This window comes from Diadema setosum, chromosome 12 (assembly GCF_964275005.1).
Source record: "Diadema setosum chromosome 12, eeDiaSeto1, whole genome shotgun sequence".
Classification (NCBI taxonomy): domain Eukaryota; kingdom Metazoa; phylum Echinodermata; class Echinoidea; order Diadematoida; family Diadematidae; genus Diadema; species Diadema setosum.
Genome location: NC_092696.1, coordinates 25,223,964 through 25,237,936, shown reverse-complemented (window position 1 = coordinate 25,237,936; position 13,973 = coordinate 25,223,964). Strand labels below are relative to the sequence as shown.

Here is a 13,973-nt window from a genome sequence, read left to right as displayed (position 1 = left end):
TTTAATAATATCAAAGGTAGTAGATCCGATTCGCAAACATCTCCAATATCAGTCAAATGTCATATTAACCATCATGCTAAGAAGGTTTTCTTTGTGAAATTTGGAGGTCAGTGAAATTAAAAAAATTAAACATCCGTTAGCCATTGGAAGAAGTTGAGTGCAAATTCAGACCTCAGGCTTAATGCTCAGATGTTTTCTATTTGATTTGATCTGTCTTACTGTGCACACTAAGATACATACTGGAATGGTTATTTCTTATTTATTAAGTAGCATATTTGGTTACTAGCTGTCTCTAGGCATTTTCGAATTTGGGCTGCAAAGAGATCCACTACTTTTAAGTTAGAAGAGAGATAAGTAAATAATGATAAAATAAACAAACAAAAAAGAATGAGTTTCTTTTGTAATACTATCTGACAAACTTTTTACTTTACCATTTTACTTCATAGCTCAGCACTTTCCATTCTCTCTCATACCCTCTTACCCATTACATTTAAATGAAATACAACTAAAATGAGTTTGCGTGCCTGCATAATACTCTTTGGAAATTATAAGTGAAAATGTTCCTAGGGTTTGGCTCACTTTAAAATGAGAACCAATAGAACTGTCACAACATGAGAAAATGTATAAGTAATAATCAACAGTACATTTCCGAATTTGGCCTGCAAAGAAATCCGCTACCTGTTAGTTAGAAAAGAGATTAGTAAATAATGATAGAATAAACAACAAAAAAGAATGAGTTTCTACCGCCGTATCCAGTAGAGCCTGAAACGGTGCAGGCTCAAGAAATCGTTTGTACTAATACGTCTTGAAGTACTGTGTGATACTGTTGACTCAGACTTCTACAAAGCTGTAAGTGAGAATTTTAACCCAATCCGGCTCATTACCTGTGTTTTTTATGAAAAATATGAATAAAGAATGTAAATTAAATAACGACGCGTCAGAATGCAGTCTAACGCTCTCACAATGTTATCATACATAGGGTTTTTCCCTGACTGTTTTTACTCCGGAGCTCTTGCAATATTCAGGCTTTTGTAATACTATCTGACAAACTTTTTACTTTACTATTTTACTTCATAGCTCAGCATTCTCTCTCATACCCTCTTACCCATTACATTTAAATGGAATACAACTAAATTTAGTTTGCGTGCCTGCATAATACTCTTTGGAAATTATAAGTGAGAATGTTCTTAGGTTTTGGCTCACTTCAAAATGAGAACCAATCGAACTGTCACAACATGAGAAAATGTATAACTAATAATTTGTTGGAACCGTAAGCAAATGCCAGCTGAAGGCGAGTAGGCAAGTGTGTTTAAAAGCATTAGATTATGCACGGAGATCGCACAGTTACTTGATAGATGATCTTTTCTCGAATATTGGTACTAGCAAAAGGGCTAGAAAAAGCAGCTATTATAATTCGTTAGGCATGCATAATGGCGCAATGAGTGTTACAAGAGAACTGGAGTAAGACAGGTCTTTCATTTTGTTTTGTCTCTCCTGATCGTTCGTAAGAAATGCTAATTCATGACCACCTTTTCACAATTTGATTGGAGCATGCATTCATAATGGAAAATAGTTGACATAATAATCTATCCCCAGGCATTATCATGCCAACATGTACTTATATATACAAGTACTATTTGTGAGACGTAGATATAAAATGTCTCAGGTTTTCGATTATAGTAATTTCGAGGAAATTTCTTTAATTTTTATCATATATGTAAACTTGAGGCTATTAGATTTTCATCCACTTACCTCTGTTCCTGTGAAAAAATGCAAGTGTCAACCTCAATGTCATCCACGAATCGCACGTACTCGGGCGGCCAGTGAAAAAAAAAAACACCGGTCACACGCGCCAAGGGCCATGGCATGCAGTGCCAATATAATAATAGCTCGCACAAATTGATACATAACATTTGTGTTTGTGTGCATGGGGACGATCCGATGGTTCATACAACAAAAGGGTTTCGTACAATTATTTTTGACATTGTTAAACGTACTCTTCCACATTTACGTAGCATATAATGTGTCTTTATATTTATTTGGATTGTTATCTTGAGAATTGCTAAAAACCTTATTATGAAAAAGTGGACCTTTCAGAATTTGGGGGGGTGCGTACGCACCCGACGCACCCCCCCTGGCTACGGGCCTGGACGCACACAAGTTTTTATCTCCAACGGGCCCATAGCAGTCATCAGCTCAGCCCAGTGCAGTGAGGGAACGGAGGGCACTCGGAGAGAAGGCCCACCTCCCTGCATTCACACATAACACGGGTGTGATGACACACACCGATGGTCTATGTAGCAGCGCAATGCGAAGGTATCACACTTACCCAGAAGAGAAAGTTGAAGGCGAACATAAGGTATTTCACGCAGCCGACACATCCTGTAAGAGCCATGGTTTCTTCAATCGGTCTTCCCGCTCAAACTCAAGATTTTGAGGATATATCCAAACTTAACAGCCCTCCGCACGGTGACGATTAAAATTATACTCCTTGTTACCTTTCTTGAAAGTTAAACGTTCAGTTGGACTCGGTCTCAGGCATATGTTGTCCTCTCCCTACCACGTCAATGGAAGCCTACCAGATTAGTGGTATATGGTAAAGGGTGTGTGCATGCGTGTGTTAGGTCCACCAGTAGTATGTAAACATCAGTGGGTGTGCGCGTCCTCTTATGTTGTTTTTGCTTTCTGTTCTTATGTTAGTGTCGATACGCGGCCAATAGAGCGTGGATTCGATGGCTGTTTTCGGGATGAAAAGTTGAAATCTTCTACTGAGAACACTGACGGGGGCAACGGGGAAGCCCCCGACCCCATAGAATTGAGAAAGAGGGCGTGACCGACTGCAAGTGCGTACTGTTTAGTGTAATCACACAAGAATTGACAACGAAAGAGTTATTGCTCAATTTGCTGCTTACCAAGTGTCCATGTTTTTATATTGACCGGTTTGTTTCGCGGACTTTGCTAAATAGATCGCAATAGTTTGAACCTCGACTGCATGCAGTGGTTGTCATTGTGTTTATATCTGGTAATCATAAACAACCACTGGTTGAAAAGGAGCACAAACACATTGGAAGTAGCAATCTATTGAAGGAGAAAAATAGTAGTCCACAACTTTTTTTTTCAATTTCAATAGTTTATTTATTTCCATCATCGAAAAAAGAAAAGAAAAAGGGAACATGATCCAAAGTGGTACAAGTTTTCAATTTGTCTTTCATTCGTCTGATAAAGGCATTTTTTTTTTCAAATACAATATAAAGTATATCCACGAATGATGTCATAAAAAAGAAACAATGCACTTTGCCATGGCAACGTCTCCCCTCTCTTTTTTTCCTTTCCTTCTTTTCTTCCTCCTTCGTCTTTCTTCTTCCTCTCCTTCTTCTTCTCCTTCTTTTTCTTCTCCTCCTTCTCTTGCATTTCAGGGCTTGTCCTAAAGCCTCACTTTGCTTGAAAATATTCCCGAATGAATGGATACATAAGCGAGTACAGAAAATACATTCATTATAAGAGTTTACCTTACGAATTTAACAAGTTTAATGAGTAAACAAATAAATATATGGGAAATTTATTTAGAAACTTATCAATAAATCAGGGATATATTAAGATTTAGTGTAAATGAATGAATAGAACAGGAAGAAATTAGAAATATAAGCTGCATGAAAACGGAAAAAGCAAACAGTGTTATTCCGGTGACTTGGTCTCCGATTATCACCAGCGCAGCAAAGCGCGGCACTGCAAAAAGTTTATCGACCAAGCGAACGGCCCGGATAGGAGGCGCACCTGTCGGGCAGGTGCTCAGGGCAACACGTGCGCCAAGGGGACAGGTGGATGTGAGGGCGGGGAGAGGTTAGCTCGCTGCCACACACAAAGCCGGAAGTGGCAGGATCAATGTGTATTTGAGTTTCAGAATGAGATGATATTTTCATAGTGAGCTAGATAATATCAAAGCCTCTCTCATCCTGCTATAGAATTGACTTTGGGACCGCAGCCAAAATACACAGACAGAATCGATGAAGAAATTAAAGAGGGGAAAATCACTTATAAAACTCCTGAAGTTTCCGGGTCAGTGGCAGATTCTTCCTCTTGTAAAGAAAGTGCTGCCGTTTACCCTACTCCGTGCAATAAGAGGGCAATCCCGCCTCAAACCCCCCCCCCCGACACATTTCAGTACTAGCGTCTAAAAACGTTACTTGTTCCCTGTCATGACGTCATGTTGGACACTTTGGGCATCCGTACTCATATTCATCAAATTCATCAGATTGGAACGATGTTCCCCTTTGAATTGTTTGTGTAATTGACCATTTCATTTGTCCGTTGTAAGTACACTGTCATTTGGACATTCGACACCAAGACTGGGAAGGTGCCACACGAGTTAGAGGGCATACACCTGTAAATAAAATGGAATGTCCCAGACCCCTTCACAAATTCGTACCAAAGATACCAAAATGAATGAAGAAAAACAAATTAATTAAAGATCAATAATGCAGTTTGGCAACAAAAAAAAATGAATATAGCTGCAGATGTATGAATTCCTCTACAAACTGCATTTTGGTTGGAAGATAAAAGCTTTTCTCATGAAATTTGAAGGGAATATATTTCATTTGGTGCATGTACAGAAAATATGTGATTTTTTTGAGTGAAAAGAACTCGTAGTCTGGCTTTGCGGACCCTTGGACAGAGTTTGAGTTGAAGAACCCGCCTTGGATATTTGATGGATGAAAGGGTATTATTATCTCACTTATCCAGGTTAGTGAAGATGAAGCACCTCATTTCTCCTAGCTATTTTACAGAATATTTTGAATTTTGAATTTTAACAAACGTCTCTTTGGGGAATTATTTACCGGTGTGAACCCTACAATAGTGGACTTCTCTCATTTCTTTCGGGAACGTCAGAAAGAAAGGGAGGAACCGACTGTGCAGAGTTTGTCGCTAGAGGGCAACATTACCGTAACGTGTTCCTTCTTCTTTGCACTAGTGAAGTTGTTCGATAGTTTGGTAATACAACTGACTGTATATAATAGTTATGGGTGCAACATTACGCTCACTATCACCCACAGTCGATCCTGGGTCTGTGGATACCGGGTATCTTCAGTCCGAGAGACTTTTATTAGCAGCGTCATCATTGACAGAATCACCATCTAATCATCGTCATCACTGACCTCATCATAGCCGTCGTCGTCGTTATCTTCATTTTCTTCATCATTTCACCAAATGTTGCTTTGTGAAGGGTGGGAAGGGTATACAGCACATACATTAAACTTATTACAGTAAAACATATGTTGTTGTTTTTTTATGAGAAGAAACTTTGGAATGACTATGGACGCACATTGCACGTATTACGACACTGACGTGTACTCAAATACTCATAATGGACGCCCCCATGCGGTAAGGTAATTATAATATTACGATTTCATCACGATACTGACAAGTGCCGCCAAGAAGCGGCTGTACAAACATCTACGGCAGATGTGAATTGTTGTATCGATCGACCGTTCTCCTGGGAAAAACGAGAATTCATACTCACTCCTCACGCGGATATTTATCCTTGTATTTTTTGTTTTTGTTTCCTATACATTACCTCTTAGCAATACATTCCATCATTACGAATTAGCTGAAAGAAAAGGTAGAGAGAGAGGGGTGAAAATCGCTTAGAGGTGGTTATACGGTGACGGTGTTCATTTCTTGAAACACAGTGTGGAACAACTCACACTTCTAACTATACACATTTCGCACACAAACATGTGTGAATGATATTATGTTTGTGTGTATGTGTTTGTGTGTAATATACATAATGAATCTATTATGTAATATAATAATTGTACATATCTAATTAATCCCAACTGATAACCTAAACAGTCATGTACATGTAAACCTCCTCAGAAACTAACAGCTTTTATCTTCTTCGTTATCATCGTAAACCTGTTGGAGTATAAATAGTGTCATTGACAGAAAAAAACGAATATCACGTTTATACAGTGGCTTTACTACTGTACATTAATCATCTATAAAATATAATATTTGAGAATCATTTGCACGATATGATTTACATGTACGTAGTGTTGCAGTGATGCAAATTTCAGCAATTATTTTGTTACTCATACACGTGCTGCATAAAACGTTGGACCTGGTTTTTGTATGTGTACTCAATGTTCCATTTACACTGCCTTGAACTTAAATAAAGTCATGATTAAATTTTATCTCCGATACGATCATCAGCTTAAGTTGCAAAATACATAATACTCAGAGAGGTAACGCCATGACAACGAAGGAATTAAACGCCAAGAGCTGTTTACAATGAATGGTAATTTCGTTGAATGACCAAAAAAAAAACAGACAAACAGAGAAACAAATACACATGATGAGGGCCCTAATATTTCACTATGCGAAACTTTATATAATTATAAACGTCGATGGTAAAACTTGTACTGACATTTTCTGGGAAACGCAATATTGTCAAATTGCGCTGCTATTGAGACGAGCGAACTATGTTTTACGCTCTTAATATAGAACATAAAGAGAGCGTTTGTTTATGCGTTAACACATTGCTTAGCGATGCAAACCTTATTAGATTTAGAGCGGTAAACGCACAATGCACATCGAAACTAAATGCCAATTACCCATGGCGCAATGGAAATACGAAGCAATAAATAATGGACGTTTCTTATATTATTCGCACAATGCCGCCCCTTTATTGCTATTTTCCGTTCGTAAGAGTGTCTTGTAAGACACGTGAGTAAATATGGTTGAAAATTGTGCATCGACGTAAAGTGTGATCGATATTCTTAAGTCCAGGAAATAATATATACTCAATATACATCAAACAGCTTCACTAACGTGTCACCTCCTAATATGTCTTCTCCATTCTTTTCTCTTAATAGTTAAAATCAGGAGTAGGTTAAAGAGCGCTTCAACAAGTGAGTTGTTTCATGACTTACAGCTCACTTGTTGGAGCGCTCTTTACCCTACTCCTGATTTTATCTATTCTTTTTTTAACTTATGGTACGTTGATAAGTACAGTTATTCGGCATCCCATCATTGCATGTAATACATGTAATACAAAGTATGACGCTTAAATTGAACGACATTGTTATGTAATAAACCTGTCAATGCTCTCCTTTTTATGCGTGCCGTTACTACATTGCGTCTAAATACGTATAGATGATGGATGGATGGATGAATAGATAGATAGATAGATAGATAGATAGATAGATAGATAGATAGATAGACAGATAGATAGAACGCTTATTGTTGGTAACCGTTCTGTATATGGAAATTTATAACGCATATATGCGTAACAGATGTATATGTGTAATGAAAAATTAATTGTTGAAATTGTAGGGAATAGCCATGGTATATAGATCTCTCTCTCTCTCTCTCTCTCTCTCTCTCTCTCTCTCTCTCTATATATATATATATATATATATATATATATATATATATATATATATATTCTGATATTCTGATATATGATGACATTGCTGAAAACAGGAAATCGTAAAATGATACCATACAGAGAATAACAAATCAAATCAAATCAAAAGAGATAATATATAATGCATACTACGTAATATGTGTATTTAGGAATAGTATGAGTGCCTATTCATCCAATCATACACACGTACGTTGCCCTCTTCGTCCTGCGTCCTTTCCAGTCATAGCTCTGTGCTATACATGCATAAATTTGAGGCGTGGACCCGCGTTTCTCGACCAGTAAAACGGTCTACCAGTGGACCGTTCACTGGTCTTTCTTGCTCGCCATCTGGTCAAAGTATCGAGTGAAAGTTAAAGGATCTCTCTCGAACGGAGTGGGTCACGGTCAATGCCCGGGTCAGTGTCACTTGATGTAGCGTTTGCAAATGAATGACAAAAATGTCAATTTCTGCAATTTTTACGTTTGTGCCTTGGAGGACAAAAACGAATGTGTTTACTCATGCGTAAAATTTCCCTTGGTATTAATCTACCAGGTTGACAACCAATAAGCTTTGATATGGTGTATGACACAACGATTTTTATCAAAATATTCTATAAAAGATATTTACTGGAAAAAGTGTTTACTTTCTTTTTTGAGTGTATTGAAACGGTAAGGTTTTTGTACTAGCTCATTTTACATGTGTGTGTGTGTGTTGGGGGGGGGGGGGGGGGTTAATGATAATTATTATGAAGAGTTTGTCCCAAGTTTAATTGTTTAGAATTTACAGAGCACATTATCATCATGTTGGATGCATTATTTTTTTTTCTTCCTTGCCTTATTGTTTTCGTCTTTTACAGTTTCTTCCATTCATTTTAATAATATTATAATAATAATGATAATACACAATAGAGCGCCTTTTCCACTGGATACAAAGCGCTATGAGATGTCATCCCTGGTCGCCATAGGAGATAAAGTTATATACAAATTAACAGGTAATGACAGTACAAATCCAGTGTACATGTATAGGGATATCAAAATTAATGAAATTTTCTTCATAAAAAGAAGTCCACAGTAACAATTAGAATTATCGTCATATTTTTCATTGCAATGATACGACTGAGAACAAATGAACATTGCCATACACAGTCACTATGGAGGCAACTGTACATACAGCAGTTTAAAGGTCAGTTTGCTGTAATGAAACAATAACAAAAACAAAGACGAAAAACATTCCAACTACGCAGGTAAAATATGACTTCCCAATGATCACGGATTGTGATATGCGTTACAGAACATGATTGTCATTCGTAATAACTTCTGTTCTGAATGGTGTCCCTCGAGCCAAATGAGAAAAACTGGGGAAAAGTGGCATCAGAATACAGAAAAAATGTGACACAACTTTATTATCTCTCCCCGGGTGTGTTTTGTTTAGAGCGCTACTTACCGCCCTTAGGCGGCAATATATGATATGAAGGAGGGGGAGGGGGGATACGGAATGATCCGACGGCCCAGAGTTGAGTTTTGTCTGTTTGTTTAGGTTTTTTTTTTTTTTTTCTTCTTCTATAGATGGCTATCATGAAGAGAGAGAGGACGGAAAGACGATCACGGTGGAATGCAAAAAAAAAAAAAAAAAAAAAGAGGTCACATAACGTGCGGTCAATCTTGCTCACACACTGAAGTAACACATACAAGTTTGATTTATTTTCATTAATTCATTTTCATTTTAAACATAGAATATCAGTGTACAAAATATATCATGCTAAAAAAAAGAATTATGCATATTCAGTTGCTGAAGATTTTTCTTACCACCGTTTCAAAATTGTCGGCGCACATGTCTCAGAAGTATATATTGCGGGGGAATGCAAAGATTTTGGTAGAGAAGGGTCTAGAATAAGAGACTAATATCCATCGCTCATCTTTCTTGCACTCTAAACACGGGGGTAAACTGAGCGCTCCGCAAACGTACAGTGACCTGCGAGTCAACGCTAGTCTCCGCTGGTCCGTCATGGTCGACGAAACAGACGAAATTCAACCATTACAATGATGATATGAAATATTATCTGCTGTTTGGCGTGCTTTCTGCTCCATTACCCACCCCCCCCCCCCTCTCTCTCTCTCTCTCTCTCTCTCTCTTAATCTATCCATCTATCATGTTTATTCATGTATCTATCTATCTACACGTATCTATTTACGTATCTACAAATATCCATTCATATTATCCCCCTTTCTATCTGGAACCATTCTCTGTCCATCTACTACATAATATCTACATATACACGTGATCATCTATGTAGAAATGTATGAGTATATAATCATGTATTAAAGAACATGTTTGTACGCATTGGCTTGAGACAATCATGATTTCGTGTTATTTCTACTACAGCGCATAGAATTATTAAATATCTCCGTTTTCTACGACAACATCAGAAATTATTTCCTTTGAATTCCTTCTTCAAAAAAGGGCGGTATAAGGGAGAGCAATTATGATGTTAAGGCTTTAAGAAAGTATAGTCACGACATACAGGTTGCCTCAAGGCCATGTCCATAAGATACACACAAACATCCCTTGTCTTTCTCACTATCTCCCACAAACACACACACAAACAAACAAACACAAACACACACACAACACACACACATACATACACACAAACAAACAATATGAAATACTGTATCTTTCAGTGACAGTACGATGAATCATATACTGTGATCGCTGGAGTCGTGTGTCTATTAAACGGAGATGCATGACTTCACATCAACAAAAGGAACGAAATGAGATATGATTGAAAGAGTTTGTCCTTGATTCGCGATATTTGTCAATTATGACTCATCATCGAAATTCGTACAGCACTGAGCAAAGTTCATGAGCCATGGTCCCATAGCAGTGTATTGCGGCACGGTGCGCATTTCATGATTCACAATACTCTAGTGGGCTTTTCCCCCTTACGAGGTGATAAAACTCTGTTGATGAAGAGTCCTTAGCGACCACGCTACGGTGACATTCATCACTATTGCTCCCCATTCTCATGATGATACTGGGACAATTAGGACTAGGATTTCGGGTGAGTCATGGGAGAGAAGATGCATCGCTCCTTTTAAAACCATTGTGCTTCCCTTGTCCTTATTTCAGACGAAAATAATTCTTTTTGGATTGCTATGTAAATCATTATTGCCCAAGTTCCCAAAGTTTGCGATCTATACACTATACTTACAGGAAGCCGGAGATATAAATTTAACTTCAGATGCGTAGTAGCCCAGCACAACATCCCTTTTCATTGTCAGTCACCATTACAATGTATTAACACAACTATTACTATCAATAACGTCTGCTACTGCTAATACAATTACTACTCCTGCATGGGGTCCGTTTCATGAAAGTCTTATGAGAGACTTTTTGCTCATAAGACGCACTTATGAGAGACTTCACGAAATGAATTTTACTTCTCTTTGAAAGTCGCTCAAGCTACATGGAGCGACTTTGGCCATTCTGAGATTTATGTAAAGACTTTTATTTGATGACTTCATGAAATGGATCCCTGGTACCCAACTACTAGCAGTACAGTTATTGACACTCTTGTGGCGGTTTCTTTACCCCACGTGATGGTTGTCTGTGTTTAAATTGCGATGAAAGTGCTACAAATTAAATGGCATCCATTGAAAACCAAAGAACCACTGCTGACTATACGTATAGTAACAGTAGCCTACATTGTAGTACGGAGTTACGACAAGGTACGATAACTCCTCGATAAGTGTACTACCAGTTTTAGCTGTTGAAAGGTTAGAAAAACACTCTCCATAATGTTTTTTTATGTTATCAGTACCGACGATTCTCGAGGGGAAAAAAAAGGCGAAATTTAGCTCGTGACCTCTCGCTGGTGTCTCGACAGGCTTGGTGTGTCACGTGATCACTGTCTACTGCTTGTAATTACAACATTCACAAGGCCTTTGTGTTTTCGTCATGACTGTTGTTCGTTTAGGCCTGCTTAGCAGGCGACTTCACGTCATGCAGGAATAGGGAGCTTTAGATTTTGCGACGGAGACGATCAGAGGAAAAAACATGTGAGCATGCGCAGAAGCGCGCGTCAAGTCGATCTATTTTCAGCTTGCGTCGCCTGAGTTTTTCACTACGCGTAATGGGCTATTTTTACGTCCGCACAGTTTGCAACGTAGAGAGCTACTTCATGCACCGATCATTAGGGAGCTTTAGATTTTAGACGCGCGGACGTTCAAAGGGAAAAAAAACATGATCTGAGCGTGCGCAGTAGCTTGACGTGCGCTACTGCGCACGCTCAGAACATGTTTTTTTTTTTCCCTTTGAACGTCCGCGCGTCTAAAATCTAAAGCTCCCTATTATTATGGGGGCGCGATACACGTTGCGTCCCAGCGTAATCTAAAGCTACTTTTCAGCACGATGCAGGGGAGAGGAGAACGTCCAGCGCAAGCGTCGGGCTCAAACGTCCGCGCGTCAAAATCTAAAGCTCCCTAATATTTATTCACGATATATTACATACATGTGATCAATTCCACTTCCACCGCGTTTCTCTTCTCTATCATACGTTTCTCTACTCCAAACAAACGAGCCGAGGTATGTAGATGCCTTCCGTTATCCGAGCCTCGCTTTCTGTGCACCCTGTTTCCGTTGTCCTTGTTGCTGTCTTTCCTATGGAAGGCAATCCGAGAAACGAGAATGTTCCTCTAGTTGGAATTCGGAATTCCAGAGGATGCCGACGCAACGAGACCCATCGCGTGATTAAAAGGTTGGAAAGTGTAGTCTCTGCCTTCAAAATCCTATCTTTATCAAGGTCAGAATATCCGTAGCGCCGCTTGCGGCCATTGTCTCAATTTACGTCACACAATCCTAGCTCCAATGAAAACACAAACAACATGATGAGATAAAGTAAAATACAAAGCATCAAAGATAAACATGGGAAGCCTGCTGCGCAGACTCACGAGACAGTCGCTCCGAGCGCGAACGATGACCTCTGAGTTAAGTTTCTCCGCGGTAGCGATTTATTGCCACTGGCAACTTCTGCCGAAACGACTGTGGACGTCAGGTTCGATTTCATTTGACCTTTTGCTCACCGTCCGAAAGGTATAGTTAAGTCTTGAATTCGTTGAATTCGAACTGTGCTCACTCTTTCATCAATTTGCCGGCAGTAGTTGGAATTCAATTATCCCGTTATCGTTTTGTTATCTGATCATCTTGCTAAATAACATTAATGCGTTTTTCTCTCAAATCACATTCAAGGGTTGAATCTTGTGATATTATTTTTTTTTATTTCATTTCAGCTGCGCTGTTCTACATTCAAAAGTAACACAAAGACATGTATAACACAGACATGCACTAGGACACAGTGCAATATCACCGTACACAATATGTGCTCATATATTTTGAGACAATTTGATTTGCAAGTGATATTTTGTGCGGCAAGTTGTCTTTTAGCATGAATATGACAGAGTAATGGAAGTGAGTATAGAGTACACAGAATACGAAGAAAACAGCAAACGTTTCATTACAGGCAGACCCAAAATGAAAGTTATGAAATTATTTCTAAACATACATGGGTTTTCGCAAGATAAAATCGATTGAATCCACATAGGTCAATGACATTCTAATAATGAGTAAATTAAGTGAAAATTTGAGTGCAGGTGAACAGGAAAAATTATCCCTTCAATGCATGCGTAATCACTCAGTCGTCAGTCGACCCATACGGCTTTTTATTAAGTGTAGACGCGTGAAACATCCCATATTCTTGTTTTACGTACATTTCTAAGGAAACACTATGCGTGCTCCAATTGTTCAGTTTCAGTATAACCGGTAAAGATTAATCGACTTCACAATAAAGTTAGATTAATTACATTTCAGGGTATCCGAAGCAGACTAGTCATCAAGCGTTTCACATTTCTAATTAATCTATTGCATTTTTCCCCAGGTTTGTCTGGTTTCTTTTTGTTGCTGTTGTTGATGTTGTTGTAGGTTAGATCATTTTTGTCGCATTTCGAGGCCGGTAATATGCCCAACAAGGAAACAAAAATCATTGTAGCACCCGAGGGAAACATTTTGTGAGGATAAGTCCTGTCATAAACAACGCATATTGTTTAACTTTTCTCTCTCATTTTTTTCCTTTCATACATTTCGCTCTTTTTTCCATGCCTTCTGTACGATATTTACTGTCACTTCTGCTTTGTTCTCTCTTTTTTCCTTTTCTTTTTTCGCATCTTCTTGCCAAGCTATAAAACGGGAGCGTTTCTTTCTTTCCCATCTAGATTTTTTTTTCATTTATTGACTCCTCTTATTTCTATTATCATCCTTCATTTTTTTTTCTTCTTCTTCTTCTGGTTCTTATTTTGTATCTTATTCCATATTCTCTTCTTCTTTTTGTCTTTCTTATAATCTTATTGAGTTTTATCTTCTCCTCCTTACTTGTCTCCTTATCTTGCTTATCCATTTCTTTATTTTTCTTCGTACAATTCGCCTCTTTTTGTGTAAAAGTAAACGGATGCAAGCATCAGGGTTGCAAGGGGGCTCCGGACACCTGAATCTCCATGGTAACGTAGGTAATGTACA

At 38.4% G+C, this 13,973-nt stretch overlaps 1 protein-coding gene across 2 annotated transcripts in view; it reads right to left on the bottom strand.

Annotated features, from left to right (window-relative positions):
* The window catches only part of LOC140236157 (CD9 antigen-like), a 171,489-nt gene that overhangs the window by 67,129 nt on the left and 90,387 nt on the right, over positions 1-13,973 (bottom strand). Inside the window, exon 1 of one of the 2 annotated variants that reach the window (XM_072316126.1) lies at positions 2,330-2,539. The exons of the other annotated variant lie outside the window; for it this stretch is intronic. Coding sequence (XP_072172227.1) covers positions 2,330-2,395 — 66 coding nt within the window. The 5' untranslated portion in view covers positions 2,396-2,539. Of the gene's footprint in view, positions 1-2,329; positions 2,540-13,973 lie in introns of those variants that run through there. 2 annotated transcript variants of the gene reach the window in all.